The sequence below is a fragment of the Chlamydotis macqueenii genome, chromosome 4 (assembly GCF_036417535.1).
Source record: "Chlamydotis macqueenii isolate bChlMac1 chromosome 4, bChlMac1.mat, whole genome shotgun sequence".
NCBI classification, from domain to species: Eukaryota; Metazoa; Chordata; class Aves; order Otidiformes; family Otididae; genus Chlamydotis; species Chlamydotis macqueenii.
The window spans coordinates 5,353,980-5,378,090 of record NC_141559.1 but is presented as its reverse complement, the minus strand read 5'-3'; the positions used below and the strand labels follow the sequence as shown (position 1 = coordinate 5,378,090).

The window sequence follows — 24,111 nt, the reverse complement described above, 5'->3', positions numbered from 1 at the left end:
AGTACCCACCCACAGGATCAGCCCTGACGCGCACCTCCGCTCCCGCTGACAGACCTCTCAGGGGTGTCGGGGGGCAGCCTGGGGGCTGTCGCTGTCGGGAGAGTTGCTGCAAATGAGGACATTTGGTTCCTGATGATCTGACGGATATGTGGAAGCCTACTGTTAGGAAGATCTGTATGAAATAATGTATATTATCATTTTATGGACTTAGCAGGTATTTGTGTAGGCCGCCTTATACACGATAATGAAATTTAACACGAGTAGCAGTTAGAGGTACCGCTAGCATAGCGAGAATATGCTTCAACAGTACTGTACTTCTCTTCTGCAGTTTCAAATGCGTTTTGTTTCCAAGTTGCTCAGCCGAAACACACACAAGCCCGCGTATGTGGCATTTCAGATAGTGCCTGCTAGGGCTGGCAAGGCAGCCTGCCACCGACGCAGCTTCCTTTTCACTCACCTAGGTTTGGGACTCGTGGTAGCACATTGCACAAATCAACAAACTGCCAGAAGGTAAAAAACATTGTGAACTGATGTTAGAAAATACTCCTGACTGACAGGAACACGCACGGGTCAGGAGGAGGGGTGATACTGCCAGGCAGCAAAGGGAATTGATTGGAGAGCAGAAAAAAATCCCATAGGAAATCAGAGATTCACATTCACTTTAAAAAAAAAAAAAAGAAATGGGGAAAAAGCGAGCATCTGAAAGTGTTTGGGAAACATGACCCCAGTGGCTGGCAGCAACTCCAGTCAGACGTTACTGGCCAAATCCAGCAGTTCTTCACTAGTGCACAGGCAGAATTATTTTTTATCTCAGTGGGAGTTTTGCCCAAAAAGAGACTACAGAAATGGCTCCAACCAAAGAGAAAAGAGCTGAGGAAAACCTGCACTGTATTTGAGCACAGTTAAAAGATGACTGGAAATACAGTCAGTGCAGGAGGCATACAAGGAACTTTGTTCTTAAAGAACATGATGGCTTAATTTAAAAATCAGATTTACTGGATGTACTACATTTGGATTTAGAGCAGTGGGAAGGGTTCTTACCATGCTAGGAGGCTTTGAACCACGCAGGATAATCCCAGTCAGGGGAAAGAGCTCACCATTGCTTAGGGAAGGTCAGGAAAAGTAGAAAGGCTGAACAGCTTTTATGTTCAGGAACCATGACCACAATGAATGCCCTTTCTCGGGCGTAACCGAAATTCGGAGGCACCCGCCACAGGCTCCACACCAAGTCACGCTGTAAAAAGACAGGGCTAGCAGGGGAAATGAGACATTGAGCGCTTCATCTTTCCCTTTGAATCTGTGCCTCACTGAACTGAAAATGTTGTGGGTTCTTCAGTATTTATGGGCTGAACTCAGGTATTCCCTCCCAACTTGAGGTATTCCATGACTCCGAGATTGTTACCCCAGTGCAGTCACAGTTAATGCTGTGGTATGGCCAGGGTAGGACAGGATGCGGCCGGGAAGAGTCACGTTAATGTCACTGGGCAGCAGGTTAGTGAGTGGGCAGGAAAACGCTTCGTGTGGTGTGTTTACGATGCGCAGATCTCCCAGAGGTTTAAGGGTTTAAACAAACAAATCTCTTCAGGGACACCTGCCAGGATTTGGGCTGTGTTGCAGCAGCACCGTTAGTACTTACGGCTTTCTCTGACCAAGAAAAGGCACGGCGTGAAATCCTCCCCACTGCAAGCAATGGGGTTGTTTTGCCAGTCCAACTCGAGTGGAATTATCATGCATTTCTCATTAAAGTGGCAAAGCAAAACATTGGGGGGAAAAAAAGCATCACATAGAAAAAATTCATCACTAACAAAAGTTTTGGTATAGTTTGCTTTATTTAGCGCGTTGGAAGGGAATTGAATTAATTTTTTGTTTTTATCTGTTCTGGTTCACTTATTCCAGTAATAATTAGAAGTAAATGAGAATTATTCTTTCTGTTAGATCAATTATTCATAACACAGATCATTTAAAAATTAGTTTAGCGGAAGCAACTTCATTTTTACTAAAACTGAAACAGAAATTAGCCAAATTAGTTAAAATAGCTTTGAACTCCATATTGACTAAAGCATTTGTGCCAGAATAAAAATTCATGACATATAAGAATGGTATAAATGATTAATCATTTTAGTTCATGGATATCTATATTTTTATTTAATTACATCTATGCATAATATAAACTGTCTGAATCTTCGGAATCCAAGCCAGAGAAGCTGAAGAGTCTTCTTATGTTTAACATTCACCATGTGTTGTTTTCTTCTAGGGTTAATTTGTAGAATGTAAACCACACACTATTTGTACGCAGTGTTTATGTTCTATTTATAGAAAGTCTTGACCATTTATAATTATCCGACATTTTTATCCGTAATGTCTGTGTATGACTAAAGAGATGTGTGTGGAACAGACAAAACAATGCTATTTTTACAGCTGAACTTCAGTTTATCTTATGTAAAACTTTTTGGAATATTTTATGCTATATGGCATAGAAAAGGGATATTCTCTACTCAGCACTCTATTGAGGTGACCAAAATTACTTGCCAATAGTAATGAACACCGTACCCACGGGAGGCTGTTGTACTCATTTTAAGCAGCATAAATTGAGGAAGAGAAACCTCAGTCTGAAAAGAGTAAACACAAGTTTCTGAAATCTGTAATGTCCAGCCCTGCAGCAGCTCAGTACCTTGATCATGTCGAAGCCATCAGAGGTTTCTAGGAGTACCTACACAAAGCAATCCCCTTAGTTTTGCCATGCGTAAAGTCACTTCTGTCGTCCAGTGCAGGTCGGAGGCCTCGAGCCCCGTTTTCCTCTCCTGGACGCTTCCTCTGCTGAACAGGGCTGGCTGTCAAGTGCTTCCATAGCACGTGTGCGCTCTTTCAGTGAGTGATTTATGGCTGCTGATTTTTTTTTTTTCTCTTTCCAGAACTTTGGAAGTTTTGGTGAGTTTGAATGAAGGGCAGTCCTTCATGTCCAGCTCATTGACAATCACCGCCTCAGAGTGTGTAAGTAACTGGCTAACCCCATTCCGTGTGACAGCCTGAAATCCAGTTTCCCTTTGGCTTCTGCTGTTGCGTGACCTCTCAGTGCAGAGAGCCTTAGTGCTTAACAGGAGCTGTAGGATGTTGAGAGTGCAGAAACCCACCCACCTAAAGAGTACACCTGTGCAGACACACACCGGATGTACAGAACTGGACGATACACCATTTCTTAAGGTCTAGGTGCATACACATATATATGTGTGTGTGTGTGTGCTAGATTGCTTTCTCTGTATTGTGACACACACTCAGAATCCGTTAGTAACACCACTACACACAACACAGTTTTCAGCTGTTCTGAATTCCCTGTTGAAGTGTGTGAGGGGGGAGTTACAGACAAGACTTTTTTCCTGCAGTTATATAAAACAATTTGCTTAATTCTTCCCATTAAGGTGGCAAACAGCTTTATTTTAGGGAGGTCTTTTTTTTGCAGGATTCCACACAAGTGAAGTATTGCTGTATGTATCATCAGAGACTTCCTGATAACACAGAAAAGCCATCCCTTACGCGGCAGGCGAGGAGATTTACCTTTGCTTTCCGACACAGGCTCTGTTACAAGGGCTTCTCCTTTCATTGCTGCTGCATCTGCTCTGCTAGCTGCTTCGGGGGCTGCTGATTTAGACCATATGCAGAACTATACATAGCGGGAAAGCCCTGGAATTCTCATCCTCTCCCAGGCTAACTTGGCCGGCTCTGGCCCGAGATACAAGCAGCATCTGTGTTCCTTGTGTGGGGGGTTATATTTTTCTATAGCTTGTGAACTGTATTGTGCACAGCTGTGCACTGTAATACAACTGTGTTGTATTACAACAAATTCCTTGAGCACAGTGTGCAGCTGTGGCTTTCCAAATACCAAGAAGCCTGCATGCAGTCAGAGCCTCGCTCACTGTAACCATAACCGTGAGAGCCAGGAGTGACACAGTCACCGGCGGTCCCACCCCAGCCCCGTCCCACTGAGCGGGATCACTGGGAGCAGCTGAAGCGGAGCAGGCAGAATGTCAGGACTTCAGCCCCAGTCCGGGGGGTGGTAATAATCCCACGGGAGGATGCTAATGTTGCGTAACTCTAGATACCTGACTTCGGTGTGGGCTCTCAGCTGTTAGTTAGGGGAGACAGTCCTTGTCAAAGCACAGGCTGGAGTACCTAAGGTAAGCCTGGGTTAAGGCAGTGTGAACTTCCTGCTATGTTTTTATCCTGGGCTTATAGAAAAGAGTTAAGCACACCTTCTAGGATAAACCACGTACTTCGGCAGTCAGTGACTCCTCTGACTTGATATATAAACGTTAGACACAAGACCACTATGTAGGGATGGAGGTTTTGAAAATGTACTGCGCACGGATACCGTGTTTCTTTAAATTTGTCTCATTTCAAGTGTGACTTCAGTGCAGCTTTCCTGTCAGGCACAGAAGCACACAGAACAGTACCTTCTGCTCGTCAGCATGCGCTTTTCCAACAGTATTTTTGTCGCTTGTAGGTAATTAACCTAAAAGAGAAAAAACCAACATTTTTATTTCTTCTATTCATTTAAAAATGAAATACTGGGGCAACTGCAGAAATCAAGAGTCATCTCGGTTCAGCCCTTCAGGATCGGGAAGAAAGCCTGAGTAAATGGAGAGCTGAAGAGACGCACACTGCCCAAATCACTGGGAAAATAGTGGGAAAACCAGGTTTCTCTGTTTAAGGGCCTCTTTATCATTGGGAAGCATTTCAGTCTCACACTAAAGCATGCTGAAGCAGCCTCTCGGCATGGTAACGCAAGGGCAGCACAGTCACAGGAGGATGCTGCACACTAAGAGCAGACTGCACATATTAAGTCTGTCCTCGTGCTCCCTTAAAAATGGCTAAGATTGCACAGATAGGTAAAAACAAAGTGTTGATGCCAAGGAGATCGTACCAAACTGCTGGGTACGGCTGTGTTCCCTCGGCTGTACTCTAACAGTGCTTCTCTGTTCTCTGTGGGCAAAAGTTTTCACTCACAGGAAACAGAATGAATACAGATGTGCGTTGACTACTGTAGTTCTGATAATCTTTTTTTTTTCCCTTTTATTTTTTTTTCCTTTCATACATGTTGCTGTACAGACAGCTCCATACAGGGAGAACTGCTGTTTCCATAGTAGCGGATGGGCAACTGCAAGAAATGGGTCACTGCTAGAATTGTTCCACTAATTCTGATAGCGGAGCAGCTGATGGCTAGTTGGTATATGAGAGCTACAAGTTACAGCCTCCCCTAGCACACACACATTGCTGCAGTGAAAACAAACAAAAAATAGGGAGCATTTAGGCACTGAGGCATGCATCTTACCTGTTTCTTGTAAATGTGCATGCCTTGCTGCACCCAGATGCAGCTGGACTAAAGCTCTGTTTCGCCTCCCTTGTGCAATGGTGTATCTCCAGTAGCACTTTCCTCACTTCGACAGAATTACGCTGTACTCCAGCCTTAGTGATTCCCTGGGAATCCCTCCTTTCCTTTTTTCCCAGCTGCAGACTGAATAACTGAGTGTCATTCTAAACGAGCACAGCAGCACAGAACGCCAAGTGTAAGAATAAAAGCAACTACAAGATGTGGGTTTGGGGTGGTGAGAGACGGGCTGCTCATTTCTTTGTTAAAAAAAAGCAGTACTGCTGGAAGCAGTAACGCTCGTTCACAATTTCTTAGGATGGTGGCTTCAGGTTCAGGTAGCACTACTACAGGGATTTAGCATGCTGTAGTTGTACAGTGCACAGACCCCCTTCTCGATCCTTGTGAGGAATTTCCGTTGGCGAGAACAGAACGATTTGTGTTGGTCAGTAGGAAGCTGTTTTGGGGTGACCGGGAGAACCAGGCAGCAGTTATTTGCAGCATACACTGATGCTGTCTTTCTGCTTTCTTCGCAGTCTAGTGGAGTAGCCGCGCTTATTGCCGTCCTTGTGCTGCTACTGCTAGTGGCACTCGGTCTGCTCTGGTGGTTCTGGCCCCTCTGCTGCAAAGTGGTGAGTAAAGACTCAGAAAAACCCACTGGGTGTGTGACTCACGGTTGTTACTCATACCGTGTCGGGAAGCACAGATACCCTAGAAAACAGGCTAAGTAACAGGAGAGCTACGTGTGACATAAGCCATCTGTTGAGGGAGTTTTCTTTCATTAGTGATATGCAATAAATGGAAGAGACCAGCGTCAATACTGCGGACTGCACTCTCAGCAGTGCTTCTGGCTTTCTGAGACCTGCACACACACGAACCAGCATCAGCCTCCTGGCGTGCTGCTCACTGGCGTTCTGCTGCGTGAGCACGTGTGTTCTATTTCTGTGAAATCCTGGTAAAACCCTTTTCTCTATTATTTGAAAGTTGTTGGCCATAATGCTATGCAGATGTTATCCTGAAATCAAGGACCATTTTAAAAGTCCTATCACTAAAATTGGTATTTGTAGTCCATTACGGGCTCTCAAGTTGGAAATCCCTTATTGTCTTAATAATCCCTTGCACACATGACATCTATTTTCATCTGAGTGCACTCTTTATCCTTCCAGCAGCAGTCAGCAGTGCTGTTCCACTAACTCTCCTTCCATCCCCTGGCCTGCTGGGGTTTTTAAACTGGTGAAGTTTTTTATTCATCCAGTTCAATGGCAGTGCTGAGGACTTGGGAAGTGGAGATTGCTTGCAGGCTGTTACCGTATTCCTTGTCTTGTCTTGGGCTTGTGGGGCCTGGAGCAGCAGAGGAACTGGCCTTCTTCCCTGACCACGCCAAAGCCCACGTAACCAAAAGCTTTGGTGCTCTCCGTCAGGCCCCAGGCTATCCTGGGGAAAATGTCCTCAGTCCCATCTGTATCCTCACGGTCTGGTGTTTCTGAGGCAGGAATTATGATCTCTTCTGTAATCAAAGGACTCTCTTCTCTCTCATTCCCCACAGTACAGTCCCATCAGAAATGCAGGGAGATGGTCTGTTAGTTGCTTTACTTCAGCTTTATTTGATACTGTGAGGCTTCCTGTGGAAAAGGAAAATTTGACATCAGGAAGAAGAAAGCTTACTATTTTCTTATTTTAAAATAACTGGCTAACCTTGGGATTCATAGTCCATAGATTCATCTTCCCACTTCTTAGTTCCAACGCTTCCTGTCTGTAGAAAGTGGCTACAGCTAGGCATGTCACGTAGATCTGTCACCTGGGGCAGGGAGGGAGGGGGAGGCGGAGGACATGAAGGATGTAGTATTGCAGCAAAGATGCTGGTAGAACTGCAAACACTTTGTGTTTCATGTGTTTTAAAAATATGCAAGCAAAATACAATTTAAATCCTCAAGTGAAGCCAAGTAACTTTTCCTTTCAGTGTCTCCTGTCGGCTAATTACAGACATACTGTGGAGTGAGTTGTTTCACTACTCAGTCGTAACTCTTGAGGGGGATCACCACATCCTTCCTCAAGAGCTGCTTTTCTGAAAACAGCTGGTTTTGTCTTTGCAGTTGTAATCTTTTGCCAAGTGGATGGGCTTTTTTTTCAGCATCAGGTTTACACATGTACAACCTAGTGAACAAAATCAAAATACTCCACACATTGGTCAGCGTTCAGAAGTCAGCGCTCATCAGCCGTCAGCTCCCATGGTACGGTGAAACTTCATATGCTCTGCATTTTCCTTCCATTAGAGTAAGGAGAGACTGCAGTAGCGCAGCCCCTTGAGAGCAGGAAATCTCTTTCCAGTGATGACTCTAATGAAAATCAGTAAGGTGCCTTCTGCATTTTTTTTATGTCCAAGTCCTACATTTAAAAAAAGTCAATGCGTGGTTCTGTAGCGTTAACTTCCAGCCCTTTCGGTAGCTATACCAGTATAATATATGAAAATGTGAGTTGCACCAGCCTACGCCTGGAATAAGTGAAAGGAGTTCAGTTTACACGATGTCAACACACCATGCAGAGCTGTGGAGGGACACCTCTGCTAGGACCCAATTAAATAAAACAGATGCTGCCCTTCATAACTGCAGAGCAAAGACACTGCCCTGCGTGCCGATGGTGCACCATGGCATTGAGGCCGGGCTCTGTCTGGGCTGATCTCCTGTGAGGAGCTACGTCTCCACAAAGCTGCCCGGAGCTGTGAGAAACGTCCCCTGGTTCTGATTCACCCGGTGCTTATGTCTGTTCCTCCCTGGTGTTTGCTTTACAAGACAGTACCTTACCCTCAGCATCTTTTGAGGATACAGTGTTAGGTACAGGCGTGATCGGCTATTTCCCAGGAAGGCTTGAGCGTAGATTGCTAAGTTATTAGTTAGAAGCAGCCTGACTTCTATGACAGCAATAAAACCACAGCACTTGCAGTGTTAGTGCCCTCTCTTGTTTCTCCCACCTGATGGATATTATTTGTTTCTTTGAAAAGAAAAGGTAATTTTAGGACTCACTGCTACACCACTGCTCAGTTCCAAAACCACATATTGTTGCACTGAACCTATTACCAAACACTGACTCTTCCTTTCTTTTGGTTTTGATGTTTGTTTCCTCAGACCATTACACTGTGCCTCCATTTTTCTCCCTCTCTCCTGCACCTGGGGTTCTCACATTCCATGTTGTGGCCACTTCTGGCTATGAAGTTTTGGGCTTTGGTGCCAGTGTCCTTGACAAGAGAGGCAGCATATCAGGGCCAGGCAGGGCCTCCTCTTCCCTTCCTCTGAGTCCGGTTCCCTGGCAGTGCAGAGCAGCTGGTTTCACGGGACGAAGAACGTGAGCAAGGAAGAAAGCAGCAGCCCCCAAACTGTGTAAGCTTCCCGTGCTTCAGCATCAAATGGAAAGGAGAGAGGCAGAAGGTGTTGTGGACGGACCAGAACGAGCGTCCGGTGCCGCACGGGTGTGTCATCCCTAGGGCCGCAGGCAGGGTGGTGAGCTCAGGTGGCTCCGGCACTCCGCTCTGTCCCTGCTAGGGCTCCGTCGGGTCAGCGTTCTTTGCTGGGAGGATCCATGAACACGTACAGGTTGGGGAGGGGGACTCCTTTTTCTTCTTCTTTCTCCGCCCCCCCCCCCCCCCCCCGCCTCCTCTTTTTTGAAGGCAGTTCGCTGTTGACAGTTCTTTCACTCTTCCCTCCATATCAGAACAGATGATTGCATCAAGCTGGCTTCAGGCTCTGGTGCTGACATTTCCTAATGCCCACATCAAGCGAACATTTGAAAAGTGTTAATGAGCAGATCAAAGGGACTGTTGCCTCAAGCAACTAACTTTTTTCTTTCTTTCTTTCTTTTTTTTTAAAATAAATCGGCTCTCCTCCAAACTCAAGTCTTCGTCTTTTGCAGCTAAGTAAATGAGATGCAGCTTTGCCTGGTGATGGTGATGATGATGGTAAAACAAACAAAACCAAACCAGGAAGTAATCCATCTCTACACGAGGTTAACAAGACAGCAGCATTATTCAGAGTCTTCCGTATTTAAACAATCTGAATCAAGTTCAGGAAAAGTTCATTTGCAATATGATGATCTTCAGTTTGTGCAGTTTCCTGCTACATTTGCATTGTTTTCTGCCGAAGCTGCATGGGGTCCTCAGATTTCTCTTTTAAAAAAATGGCTTTTACTGATTTTACTTGCAATATCACACAAGACTGAAAATAATCTGTGTGTGTGAGAGAGTGTGCGAGTGTGAGAGGAGCCTGTGGAAACATAAGGATGCAGGCACTTACATTCCACTTCTGTCAGCAGGGGTGAGTGTCTGCTACTCAGAGCAGATTATTTTCTCACACCACTGTCACATTTAAAACAACTTTCATTTTCTGAAGCTATTAGAAATAGCAGCTAATTAATGTATTGGTTAGCTTCAAATCTGGTTTATCCTGTAACTTGAGGGAGTTTAGCAGCTAGCATAGGATTTGGTCCTGTGCTCAGGGCGTCAAACGAAAACCCGTTGACTCGTGACTTTCGAAGCCCTGTGAGGTCTGACAAGTGGAGTTTCTCGTGATTCACTGGGGTGGAAATTCCGATTCCGTAAATACCAGCGGGCGCACAGGGTCCAAGCAAACTTCAGCACGCATCACAAAAGTTTACTATGCGAAGGTGTCCTTGCTCGGGAGAGGCTGCACGACTTAAGAACTGCAGAACTGTAGAAAGTGCAGTCACAATACCGTTCAATCTGTACGGGCACAAACGCGCAGCCCAGCTAGGCCGTCTCCCCGTGCAGCTTGCCTTCTTGGCAGCAAAATGCATTTGTGTGAGATAATCGTTAGCGACGGGCAAAAGGGAAATAAGAATAGAAGTGAAATGAGAAAGGGGACCCTTAATATATTGAAGGTACTGTTTTACCGTTTCCATTTTTTTAACTTGCTTTCAGTGAGAATGAAATATCTTCATGCTTTGGAAAATATTGCTCAGCATCCAAGCCTGAGCATCTTGCTCAGAATCTGTCCCGTGGCCCCTCTGTGGTGGTGCTTCTTGTTAAGTCAGCGCAGTAATTCCAGTCTGGCTCTCACGAGTGTTTCACTAATTAACTAACTGATTTCTGTTCAATATTTGAAAAATTCCTGATGGGTAGGAGAAAAAGTATCTAGAAATATTTAAAGAAAATGTAATTTCTGGAATGTTTTTGCAACACTACAGCAGCAAAGGGATGTCCAGTTAAAATCCATAGCTGACTTCCCAGTCCACTCAAAGTATTCTGAGCTTGCCTGATGAACAATTCAGTATCTTAAACCTGAAGCGCTGTGGAAAAATGTTTCCAAGGGTACCATGCTTATTTCTCACACTTGATAGAATTCCTGTCTCCAGGGCTAAAAGTCCACAGCTTGTCTAGGCAGTAACTAGGAGCTATCTTGGTGGCACTGTAACTTGAAATGTAAATCAAGAAGGAAAACTCTTGACGAGTGGTCAAGAAAAAATGGTTTCTTTTATGTATGATACTATACATCTGTGCAGTGACAGTACTTATAGGCAGTGGTAGAATAAATGAAAGAACTGTAATTAATAGCACAGAGTGAATAAAATAAGACATATTTCAATTCAGGTACTTAATCCTGTATTAGGAGATTTGGGTGTTTGTCATCATGGACAGTTTTGGTTATGTTTATATAGTACTAAGGTGCAGCAGAAACAGACTCCTTGATATTCATTAAGTATTTTCTAGTAATTTCTAGATAATATTCAAGCACAAAAAATTACCTCGTATCACTGAAGTACTTCTTTTTAGCTTACAAACCTGCTTTTCTTGTGGAAGAACAGCTGTGCATACAGTTGTCATCTTCATCACTTTAAGAGGGTCGCTGCCTTCCCCTTCCCCTCCCTGTAAAGCCCAGTGGGTTCCTGTCAGCACCAGAGAACTCCCTGAGATTGACAGTACATATGTGAGAAAGGGAACAGGCAGAAACCGTAGGGAGAGGTTTAAATATAGGCGTAAGTGAACGATCCTAAGAGCGAGCCTTATCAAGAAACAGTTTGAGAAGCCTTGTGAACCCAGCTCGCACCTGCAGGCACTGCAGGCTGAGCAGTCGAGGAGGGACATACTTAAATTATGAGATCTGTGACATGATCCGGATCTCTACAGGTGAAGCCTGAGCTTCCAGAAGGCACGTCACACTTGTCATAGGGCCAGAAAGGATCCAGCAGCATGACACAAGGAAGCAGGCGGCTTGGCCCAAGATCATGCAAGACCTCGCGTAGACCCTGGGACGCTTTTCCTCCCAGTCTTGCTAATTAACTCCATAGGGTTTCATCACTGGCTATTACTTAGCACGACTGAGTCTGATCCGGTCAGGAAGCAAAGTGGCAGACGTGTCTGCCCAGAGAGTGTCTGCCAGTCAATTGATGTTATTTTCTATTAGACGGATGGTGTTAATTTCCAGAAGGCCTTGATAATCGATACCCAAGGGGCTTGGCAGCAGCAGTTGCCAGTCTGCAGGCAGATGTGGGGGACTCAGATGGAAACAGTTCACTCTTAACATTTTCTGTTGGCTTTTGGATGCTGCCACTACAGTTCCTAACGCTTTTATGTGTTTGGCTCTTTCAGGTCATCAAAGATCCTCCTCCACCTCCACCGCCTCCCAAAGAGGTACGGTATGACGGTGCTCCGCTCATCACACTGGCTACGTGATCCCACTCCTCTGTGCTTTCCTGTGTTCTGCGAATGCGGCTCTTTGTCCTGGTTGCTGAATAAGTAACTGTCCCGTGGGAAGCCTTAAGCTGAGAGCACGATGGCCAAAGTCCAAATCTCTGTTCTGTCTCAATCATCTCAGTGTGGCATGAATTAAGCTCAAATCCACAGAAATATTTGGGGGCTTTATCCCACTGTAGTTTAACATTACTTTTCCCATTCTGCAGTGAAAGCAGAAAGACTCAGTAGCTCTTGTATAACAGTCTGAAGATTAATGTATGACTTAAACAGCGTTTTGCTACAGCTGTGGTGTTCCAGACAGTGAAGAACCCTTATAAGGGAATTTCTCTCCCTCTCATGGGCAATAATGCACTAGAGGATCTTCTGGTGTCTTCAGTATTTTTGCCCCTTGGTCTTGATTCAGCCAACTGCTTGAGCGTGCTCAAGTGCGCTCTCACAGTTAAGTCCATGATGAAGCACACCTCATGGAGCCGAGGCAGCCGAGAGCGAGTTTGACAAAGGCTGGCTTAGGAAACCGTGATCGGCTGTGCAACCCTTACTGCAGATCTGCAGGCGCTGTCGGCTGAATCCAAATGAGTAGGGCTGATGATCTGGCTCTTGGAAGGCATTCTGTTTTCTGAAGAGGCAGCCACTGCAAATCCTTTTCTTTGTGTGTATTTTGCTTATTTTTATTTGTGGAAAGGCAAAGGACAGGGCAAACAAATAACTGTCAGTAGAATACAGTTAGAGGCCCCATTTGGAGTTTCCAAATGGTCACCGCCAATGCTTTTCCCATGAAAAACGTTAAAGATATTTCCAAACACGACCAGATTTTGTTTGGAAACTGGTAAATCCTTGAGGAACCTAAATATCTGATCTTTCACACCTAACACAGGAATACTTACTCTCCATGAACTCCAGTGAAACACACTAAAAAGACACTTAGCGGGGGGAGGGAAAAAAGTACCTTTTAGAAGTAAATGTTATGTAAATGTATTGACAGGAAGAAGAACAAGAGCCCATGCCTACCAAGAAATGGCCCACAGTGGATGCTTCCTACTATGGTGGACGAGGCGTGGGAGGAATTAAAAGGATGGAGGTTTGTATGTGGGGATACCAGTTCACTAAAACACAAGCTCTCTGAGGCTGCCAAGGGTGGAAACAAAGACTTCTCAAGTGTACTGAAAACACAAGGGCATCCTGTGCGCTTCCTTCCCAGTGACATAAGCCTTGTAAAATTTTGTACCATATCAAACAGTTTTGAGCTTGCCTATGAAAGAACAGCTTTCAGTAGTTGCATTTGACTGGAACTTTAAATAGCTGCCTGAAGACATGCTCTTTCCATCATTCTAATAAGAAAGAGAGAGAGAGAGCCTTTTCAGAATGTTTTGGAAGAAATTACAGTGAAACATAAGTCCTCCAACTGTGGGCCAGCCAAACGCGCTGACAATGGTGATGCTAAGGAGAGACTTGATCCCAGAGGAACTCACAGAGACAACGGTGCCTGTCTTTGAAGAGACGCGATAGCATCATGTTAACTAAAACGGAATGAAAAATGTGCATCCTTATGGGCACGTCCTTATGTCAGATTTCATAGGCAAGTCAGCCTTTACGGAATTTGCAAAGCGGTTTTGGGCACTTCCTACCTTCAACCTAGGAAACTGTCTCTGTCTGAAATACCCACCTAGGCCACACTGATGTATCCTAATGAAACTTCAAGGGTATTGGCCTAAGAATCGCCTTTGCTTGAGTTCTTTTTGGACATGGCAGAGGAACATGCAAGTTTAAAGCTGTGTTGCTCGTATGCGTTTCCTTCAGCAGTTCAGAATTGCTAATTTAGAAGAGCTTCAGCTTTTAGAACAACAAAACATTTTGTGCAGTGCTTTTCAGAGGCAACCTAGAAAATACTTTTTCAATATCAAGAAGTACAGGTCTGGATCTCCAACGGGAGCCACGGTGAGCCTCCAGGAGAGTTCCAGAAGGGGTTCCAGGGTTTAAATCATGACAGTTTGTAAAGGGATCTTGCACAACCAACAGAAAACCAATAGATACCTCATGAACACAAGTACCGTCAGTACCATAGAGAAATGTATGTTCATCACATGGAAAAATACAGTAATTCCTCTTCAAAAAAGAGAGCAGAAAGCAACGATTATGTTAGAAAACTTTTTGATCTGCGCTAGGAATTTTGTGCAGGACTAAGGGCTAAAGATGAAGCTGACTGAAAGTGGTCACAAGACAATCTTGGGCTCGTGAAAGGCACTTCATTCTGTGGAGCTAAGAAATGTCAAGCTTGGGCGCTGCATCCTACGTGCCTCAGCATTCGAATACGGAGCTCTACCCCATCCTGCAGTACCTGTAACAGTGGGGCTGAGGGAACGCCGGCTCCCCAGCCCACTCCCAGCTGTTCCGACAGGGCGGTACCAGGCCTCCTGCCGTTCACTGGCTCAGGAGAGCACGTTGCTCCTTTGGTGAGGCAGGGCAGAGCAAGTGTGGAAAGGAGAGAAAACAAAAACCCTCTAACAGGATGATGGAGAGAGCGGCTCATAGGGAGGTGTCGTAGTTCAGCCCCAACGGGGACCAGACTACGCAGTCTCTCTCTCACTCCCCCCACTCTCCGAGGGAATAGGAGGAGATTTGACAAACAAAAGAAAACCAGAAAAAAAAACCAAACACGCGGGTTGAGATTGAACAAAAAGTAAATTTAACAGTAATGACAGAAGAAAACAAGAGAGTGATGGAACACAAATACAGTACAATAGCTCACAACAGATCTCCACATCCAGTCTCTTCCAAGTAGCAGGGGGCCTCCCTTCAGCACCCTCCTCACTTACATACTGAGCATGATGTCAGATGGGATGGAATAGCCCTTTGGCTAATTTGGGTAAATTAACCCCAGCTGTTAGCTAATTAGTTAACTATCCCAGCCATAGGGGCTACCAGCTTCAGTTCTCCACCCAGCTCAGGTAAATATTAACTCTATCCTGGCCAGAACCAGGACAGGAGGTTATTCCTTACTGGACAGTTCAATGTGGTTTCTGTGCTGTGGCCAACAAAAGACTTGCTGGGCTGCTCACTACATTTCTTCCCTGGTTTCAGTTCACGTGGTAATGCAGTTGTCTATTTTTTGTTGCTTCTCTGTGCTCTGTTCTCCTGCTGTTCTTCTGGCAGCTTCCCTGCATAGAGAAAAGGAGAGAATGAACCAGTAAACTTCTGCTTACTGCTCCTGTCCCGCTTCACTTACTCTGTACTCTTTCGGGGCAGTTATGCATTCACTCCTGCCTTCTCCACTAGCTTCACTCCTCTGTGACAGTCCAGAACAATTTAGCCAGCAGTGATCACTCTTCCTAGATCTCTCTTTTGGCATTGCTTTAAAGTTTTAGGATGTCATTTCTAGGCCCCACCCAGTACAGGCAGTAAGTTTTTTACGTCAAAGTTGTGCTGTCACACTCCACAAGTTCTGGTTTCTTCTGGGTGAAGTCGCTTTGCTCTGAAGGAGAAGGCCATTTCATCAGGAAGGAATCCACCATCTATCTCTAAATGGTTTTAACAGTGTTTAACATACATTTTAACAACCTCATAAGAAACACCGTAAAAGCACCATTGATCACAGTGAAGGATACAGATGCATTTTAATGACTCAGCAGGGCCTACTTGGACAGGAAGGCCCATTCTGGTATTGCAGAGAGGGTTCCCCAGCGAGAAAAAGAAATCACTAAGCAAGCCAAACAGTGAAGTTCGAAGTAACAGAAAGGTTCAAAACAGTACCCCTGCTAAGCAACGCTGCTCTGTATTTTACCAGGGTGAGTTACAGTGCTACAGACCAAATGATGCTCTGCCGTACTTCGCCCCTCTGGTTCTCTACATTGAAATTACAGTGGCAAAAAACCACTTGGTGGTGGTGATAAAACGCCACGATTTTCCTCCCTTTTATTTTATTTCATTTTTCTGAAGGGGGCTAGGCTCTGGCTTGCCTACCTATTTTCCTCCCTTTCCGCACCAGCGCATTCTGCATACGGCGCTGATGAGGATGAAGTCAGGCTGCTTCCTTCTCCCATGCTATGGCACACTTATCCTGGCACATCACAGAATGACCCTAGCAAGTCTACGGCAGTCTGCCCCTCTCCCCGGGTAGCAGAAGGCAGACCGAGGGCATCATGTTCCTGGTGAGCAACATGACTTTGTGCCCCTTTGCAGTGGGAGAGTTGCTGTGTCCCACTGTTTTTCTGCCTAGCTTTCAAGTGCTTGACTTGGCAGGTGGCAGGCCAGAACCGACACAGACCTATCTGCTCTTAATTCTTTCCCTCAGGGTGGAAGGGCAGTCTTCTCTGATTTTTTTTTACTTGGATTCTTCTCTTTTCATGCCTGGCATCCCCAGTCAGGAGGTCCCTGAAAAAAGCAAATATGCTGGTGGAGTCCTGCAGTAACGGTTAGCTATTTTCCAGTCACAGCTCATCAGCACGTCACACTTACCCAAGATGTAATGTCAGAATTTAATTTCCGGGGTGGAGGTGTATCAGGTCCTCCTTACGGGCTAGATTGTAGCAGGTGGCATGATTTAAAAGTCTTGCACTGAAAATAATCCACGCCAGTTTTACTAAGAACTTTCAAACTCCAGCCATAGCTTTGAGATGCTCTTTTTGGATGATAAAGTGATCGTGTCTAGGTTTGTTTCTTCGTACAGCACAGCAGTCATCCTTGCTCAAATTGCTGCACCGTGTTTCCAGTTACAAGATGAAATAAGATTACTGTAGCAAGACAAATCATCTCCTAGAGGGAAGTTTTTTTCCTGTATTTCCACTTTGCAGCATAGTCAGTACAGCCTTTTATGGAAGTGGCGATCTGTGCTTGCCTCACCAACAGCAATAACCCAGGTTTCCTGTCTCTCTGAACCCTTTGTATACATTTTGCGTGCTTGTGGCAGTGATAAAATATACACTGCTACGTGTTTTACATTTACTCACTATGCAGCTTAGACTGCTTCATCTGCATTTCCTCCAGCATGTGTCTGCTGGCAGAACTACTTGAAAACCCGAGCAGTGTCAAGGAGCTTCAGCTAAAACTTACTCGAGCATCGCCTTCTAGCTAAACCGGACTTCCCAACAAACACGCCATGTTAGGAAACCTAGGGTGACAAAGATCTAGGGTTTCGTTGGTGCCAAATTAAGGTCTGGTATTTTAGGATACATCAGAACTAGAAATGATAATTTTACATCATTAATTAGAAAATATTTCCTGTCTCCTACACAGCCTGTGTGATGCAAGGTAGATATTTCTTTCAGTACTTTCCTTGACTTGTTGCTACTGAGAGACTCGTATTTAATGCAAATGCATTCTTAGTTAAATGCAAAAAAAAAAAAAAAAAAAGCATTTTTCATCCAAAATTAAGAAGGAGCATTATCCTCAGTACCCGCCCCTCCTTGTTTGTTCAGAACTTCTTCCAAATTTAAACTTTTTCAGCACTTCTGTTATTTGCAAGTTTACTTGTCCTTTGCATACAGTGCATTTACATCTAAACTCTGGCTTTAGGTTCGCTGGGGTGATAAAGGATCCACTGAGGAAGGGGCTAGATTGGAAAAAGCAAAAAATGCTGTGGTGAAACTCCCAGAAGAACCCGAAGAACCTTTTCATCCTAAACCACCTAAACCAAAGCCTACCTCACCAGCCATTCAGGAGAAGTGGTATACGCCAATTAAGGTAATCTTTTTTTGTCTTCAGTGCAATATAATTTCATATTTTTTATCTCTAGTAACTATAAGGCTGGATTTTGTCTGCCTTACCAGTCCTACGCTTGCCGAACTGTACATTATTTTTCAAGTATTCCCATTCAAGTGCAATGCACTATGACCAAAGTGAACGCCTACTCAGGGTGAATAGCATTTTAACAATCTCATAAAACAATGTAAACGTATGACTTCTAGATCGCTGAGAGGCAAAGGTGGGATAGCTCACAGCCGCTCCGCTCCCAGCAGAGGCGAGCGTGGAGTGCCTGGCGTTCACTGATGGGAAAGAGCAGCACCACAGCTGTGTGGTGCGAGTGACAGCCCAAGGTTATGCTTTGCTTACCTGGTTCTGAGGAACTGGTGCTCAGTTCTGCCAGTCAGTTTTTCAATGGACAGTAACCTGGCAGGTGTGGTGTGCTCTCCCTTGCCTGGTTTTGTTGTACCCAACATCCCGTTGCTCTGTTGCCGCAGGGTCGACTCGATGCACTGTGGGCGCTGTTACGAAGACAGTACGACAGAGTCTCTTTGATGCGACCGCAGCAAGGAGATGAGGTTTGTGTGTGGCGCGTGTATCCGCTATGGTCGGCATCAGAGGGGCATGTTACAGCATGGCTTTAGCTGGCTTTACACTGGTAATTCCGTCACCTTACCTAAAGAAAGCGCTGCAGCCGAAAGCATGGCACGTGTTGGGGAAACAAAGTGCATTCAAAGATGAATCACACCAGCCCAGAAATGTTGCAGAAACATGTATCTCCTGAAAGCAGAGTGAAGGATTCTTTGTTTCCTGTGTGTTCAGTTGGAAAACAAAAATATAGCACATGCTTCACTCAGCGTAAACTCTCTAACAAACACCCAAACCTTCTTTATAACCAGGTACTTGTAAGAGTAGACTCTGGCACTCAGAGTACTAAAACCGTATCAAATTTAAGTGACCGCCAACAACCGTCATGCAAATTGCTTCAGGTAGCTTTACACGTCCATGCCAAAGGCAGCTTTCACAGAAAAAGAAACAGGGAAACTTGTTTCTCATGCAATCCTTTCTTCTAGTACACTCACGACCCATTAGAAGTGGCCTCCGCTACAGACTGCTGTGACTGGGAAGCAGAGCTGTTGAACCTTTTACAGTGAAGCTAGATTGTGAATTTCTGATTGTTATTCCTTAGGAAAGTGCTACTTCAAACCTTAGTATTTGTCTCAGGAACTGATTTATCATCAACGTGTTCCAAGTCTACTGGGACCATTCAGCTTCCTGGTTGTGGCACATGGGAAGCAAACGAAATGGGTGGGACAGATCAGAGGCTCTCCCCCCACGAGGCAGTAGTGCGTGAGAACGCTATTTTCGCAAGGTACACCATAAAGATGACATAAAGGAATCAGAGGAGTTACAGGGAGGGAGTTACCTTGGAGAGAATGAGAGGTCATCGGTATTCACATTATTTTCCTGGGGTGAACTTTGGTGCTATTCTAAAGGAAGAAAAGGTGAGATTTTGTTAGGACGAGAACAAGCGTGGGAGGAAGCAGAATGACCAAGTGCAATGCTGGAAGTGGGGAGCACTGTCGAATACTAGTGTTATCATTTGAGTTGTTATGCTGGAAAATTATCTACTGTTTGCATCAGTGATGCCTGTTCGACATCGCACAAGTGACCGTAACAAATCTACATACAAAATACACAGTACAACACAGTTTAACCTGTAAATTCCATGTAAATAGGAACATAGAAGAAATGCTGCTTGAACAGGCTAAAAAACTGTAAGTCAGGCCCTATTTTAAGGATATCTGACTATAAAAACAGGTAGTTACTGTAAAAATTGTCTGCCAGGGAAGGCTTTGCTGAGCCATTGTGAAGTCAGGCATCCGCTTCTCTGGGCCTGAGAGGAAGACGCTGACCCATGCCCTGGTTTATGAAAAACAGGGTAGTAGCAGCTCACTTATCTTCAGTATCCCCGCTGAAAAAAGGAGCAGAATTTGTAGTAACAAATGAAATCTAAACCAGTAGTCATTAAGGTGTGACCCGCAGGAGTGCAATTTCTGCCTGGCAGCGTATTTTATATCTCGGGCAGGGGGGTGAAAAGTCTTTGTACTTGTTCACAGTTTGCTAGGTGGAGATCCCATTCTGTACCCGATGGGTTTAAGTCAGGGCACGGATGAGCAGCCACACGCACGTACAGCGAGACATGCATGCACACGCTTACGTCGGAAGCACTGTTTGGTAAACGGCAGCCACAGAGTTGTTTTGTTTTGTTTTCTTTCTTTTGTTGTTTAAGAACTTGGTCGTTCCCATTTGTAGGAGAATTAACTGCTGAATTCAAGTCCTTGATCAAGTAATTGAAATTTAGGCGTGAAGTATCAAAGCAGAGCGAGCCTTTTCTTCCTCCTCTCTGTCCTCTCCCACCTCTGCCGCGGTGCCAGATAATGCCGAGGGTGGCCCGGTTTGAGGGCTGTGTGCGGTTGAGCCGAGAGGCTTTGATTGCGGATGGAAGTCCTCCGAGTCATGAATTTTTCAGCTCGCCATCCGCGAGTTTAGGGAAGCTTGTACAGGTGCGAGCTAGCAGGTTGTCGCCGACATCTGCTGAGAGCGGAGGCCCAGGTCCTCGGCAGCCCGCAGCGCGGCGGCGGGATTGTCAGCAGATGTAGTTAAGAGTGGCAGAACAGTTTTGGTCTCACATTTGCTGCCTGGGGGCTGGAACACTAAAGGTAGAGTGGGGGTGGACACAGCTGCGCTCCCAAACATGCCTCAGGCACAAATAAAGAGATCTAATATAGTCTGACTCTGTTGTGGTGGGGAGATGAGGACGGAGAGCCACTTCAGAGACAAGTTAGCGCTGCAACATCTGCCGCCAAGTTTCCAGGGAGTGACAGGGGACAGCAGGTACGGATCGAAGTCCCCACATAAACAGCCTCCATTAAGCCACGAACTCTTTTGAAGGGCTCCCATCAAACATAGCGGAGTCCGCAGCAGGAGATTTTGTTTTCAAAGCCATGTTTTGTTTTCTGCACTAACAAGATAATTTATAAATGATGCATTACCCTGCGTTCAGACTCCTGTCTGTACGTTCTTTCCTTTTTTTAATTAAAGGGGCAAAGAAGAACGAACCACGGTAGTTCGGGGGTACTCTGATAAACCAGTTAACTGTCCGAGGGTTTTAACTGGGGTGATGGCAACCTTCAGTCCACAGCATTACGTTCAGCCAGGAAGCAGCGCTGAGTGCGTGTGCCGTTACGGTCACCGCGGAGGAGCGCCTGCCGTTGTTCCTGTACTGGAACTCCTCTTCCAGGGTGTCTGTTACGGCACGAGAACAGAACTTGGGACAGGTTCGCAATGCAAGCCTGGGGGTCCTGTTCTCTTCTCCAAATCCTGGGGCTGATTTCCTGATCTGTAGTTTAGCACCTAAAGGGAATCATCAGGGTTTTTCAAATTCTTTATATGACTGTGTTGCTTTGTGTGATTGGGTAGCGGCTGAGATACCGGTCCTGTGCACATTTACGCACACAGATGTCTTTCAAGTCCACAGATCGCCTACAGCACTTGTGTTTGAGATTTTTTTCCTATTACGATGCACAGATGTGTGACTGGTAAAAGGAAAAAAAATATATAGCTAATTCTAGAAGAATTTCTATAGTAGAACTATAGATGACTTTCAGCTTTTTTAAAGTTATGAAACAGCCTAATAAAAAGGAAGACACTTTTCAGAATTAATACAAACGTGTTTAAACTAATGCTACTTTCTGAGCATCTCTACGTTATACACAAGAATTACGTTACACTTAGAGACACCTGACGGTGTTATATTCTCTGAGAGGAGACCCTTCCCTTTGTGTTTCTTCAGTAATTCCTACGCCGGGCACAGGCCGCCAGCACCGACTCGTTAGCTCAGACTGTCAGTTGCAGAGCGGAACAGAAATTGTTAGGAGGCTGAGGCTTTAAGTGCCTTACAGCTAAGAGGACACTCACTGTTTCGAAACAAAAGACTAACTGCAGTGCCGCGGAGTGCCCGAAGCTGGCAGCTCCATGGTGCTTTCACGGCATTCGACGGGCAGCTCCTTTTCATCTGTTCGTTTAAGAGTAGAAGGGAGCTAGAGCACCTCTTTTTCTTAAATGTGTTCTGCCAAAATATTCCTTCTGCCGTTTCTTCAAGGGGAAATTTGTTTGTGAAGACCTGAGAGCTAAACTGGAGCCAAACTTTTTCTTAAACTCCCAGAACAGAGCTGTGTTATTGTTGAAATTCTGAAGTTCACTGCTACAGAAAGTGAAAGAAATCATTTTAAGAGCATTCATTTCAAACAGCCCTATTCAGGCTGAATTCAGAGCTCGGTCTCCAACATAAAGCAGTGCATTCTGTTGAGTGAAGCACTGAACTGAATTTCAGAAAAACAAGCGGTCCTCGGCCTGCCTGAAAGAAAGAAGTCTTCTTTGGAGAAGACATTTGCCCCTTTTGTTAAAGTGGTGAATGTTAGCCAAGAGACAAGCACGATTATGAATTATGGACTTAGCAGAATTTTCTTATGCTGAAGACCCAGAAGAATAATCTCCAATTTAAAAACATCAGATGGGAGAACTTCCTCCAAAGGATGCTCATCGTAAGTGGGCATCACAGCTTCACTTGGGTACAAGTAGGCTGCCATCCAGGGGGGTGCCACCAGGCTGTCTGCCTCAGGTGCCCCATCCCAGCTCCAGCGCTTATCAGAATAGCTGGACGTGCTAGCTGTCAATCAGTGACAGCAGCAATACTCAGCTTTATCAAAAGGTGATGTTGTTCTGGTGCTAGGAGAAACACGGATATTTTCCCATCTACGTAGGCAGACACTTTTGGCACTCCCTCCCTTTGTGCAGATGCGTGCTGTTGCTCTTTTTAAAATGAACCTTCAGAACTCATCAGCGTGAGAACAAACACTCGTATGAACAAAGTAGTACAAAGAGATAAATCTGCTTGTCAGCTGTAAGGTCGTGCCATTTTTACTGACCTGACCAGTACTCCCAGAGAGCGAGGTGCCGTGGCGGGCCCGTGGAAGCAGTGCCGTGCTGGCAGGATGCCGCGCCGGCTGTGCCGTCACCACCGCTGTTGGGCAGCAGCAGGCTGCGCGGCTGGGTGCTGGTCCCGGGGGAAGGACTGCCACGCCAGCGTGGGACGGACTCTTGGTGAAGATGTGACAGACGTTAATAGAGCATTTCAAACAGCTGAGCTGCCAGAGCGTGCAGCCAGAAGAATTCTTGCTGACTTTATTATTTTACGAACAGCTGTATGAAAGATGAGTGCTTTAGGCCTCCTAAAATGCAACAAATTCACCATCGCGGGCACGGTGGTAACCTGAGCTTTGCTGGCAGCACCGGGATAATGCCTATTAAGAAAGGAAAAGTCAATCTTTTCTGGGTGGAGAATGAATTTGCTACAGCTGTCAAACACCTTCTCTGCCACCCTAAAGAGCATTACAGTTCTTCCCCCTCTTCCGAGCTCTACTAGAAAGGAAACAGTTCATTGGGAAATGCACTTTTTTTTTTTAATAGATGTTTGTTTCATTGGGCGTGATTCAAACGGAAAAAAACCCATTTGTTTTCTTAATTCCTCAAAACACCTTTTTTCTGGAGTGAACTGCAGTAAAACCAGTTATATTTAATCACTACCTGGCTTCTGGTGAAGAGAGGGCAGCGCGTGTCTAACCAGCCCCCTCACAAAACACAGCCCCAGCCTGGGCACAGCCCGTGCGTGGTTTATGTTAGCGCGAGTATCTCAGGAGTCCGGCTTACGGAGACACCCGCTACCTGCACGAGGCAGCGGAAGAAAGCTGACAGGTTCCTTTGGTTGCTCCTCTCCAGGAGAGACGTGACAGCTTTAACTGTCTTGGCGTGCAGATTTATGAACTAGTCCTGCGCTCCTAACCAGATTAGTTCCTCGGCCATTAACTGCCGAAAGCAGGGCAGCTGTCCGAGCGGCTGGCTGTAAATTCGATCATGGCTGCCGCGTTAATCTGCAGGCTTTTCAGATGAAGAAGGCAGCAGATAACAGGATTAAGGTTTCACGACCTAGGGTTTTCACAGCCCGAGACGTGGGCGTAGGGGGATAGAGAATGACTTCTGTCATTAATCTTAATTGATTGCCAAGAGGTTTTAATCTGGGATATTAATTAGGAGGGTCCTTAACACACTGTCTACATGTCACCATCAGATGCTCTTTTGGGACTTCTGGGACATATGGCCTATCTTATATTTACATTCACACCATTTACACACACATACTTTTCTGTATGAAGAAATACTTACATGTGTATATGCACACAAATAGCTGCAGGAGCACTTGTGTGCACAGAGACATCACACACTTCCGCAAAATGTGAAAAAATGAAAAAAA

The 24,111-nt window shown here is 45.3% G+C and overlaps 1 protein-coding gene across 1 annotated transcript in view; it reads left to right on the top strand.

The window, feature by feature from the left end:
- ANTXR2 (ANTXR cell adhesion molecule 2) overlaps positions 1-24,111 on the top strand; it is a 104,095-nt gene that overhangs the window by 50,646 nt on the left and 29,338 nt on the right. Inside the window, exons 11-16 of the mRNA XM_086746949.1 lie at positions 2,913-2,991; positions 5,899-5,994; positions 11,958-11,999; positions 13,045-13,140; positions 17,571-17,738; positions 18,236-18,316. Of these exons, the coding sequence (XP_086603075.1) occupies positions 2,913-2,991; positions 5,899-5,994; positions 11,958-11,999; positions 13,045-13,140; positions 17,571-17,738; positions 18,236-18,316 (562 nt within the window). The remainder of the gene's footprint in view (positions 1-2,912; positions 2,992-5,898; positions 5,995-11,957; positions 12,000-13,044; positions 13,141-17,570; positions 17,739-18,235; positions 18,317-24,111) is intronic.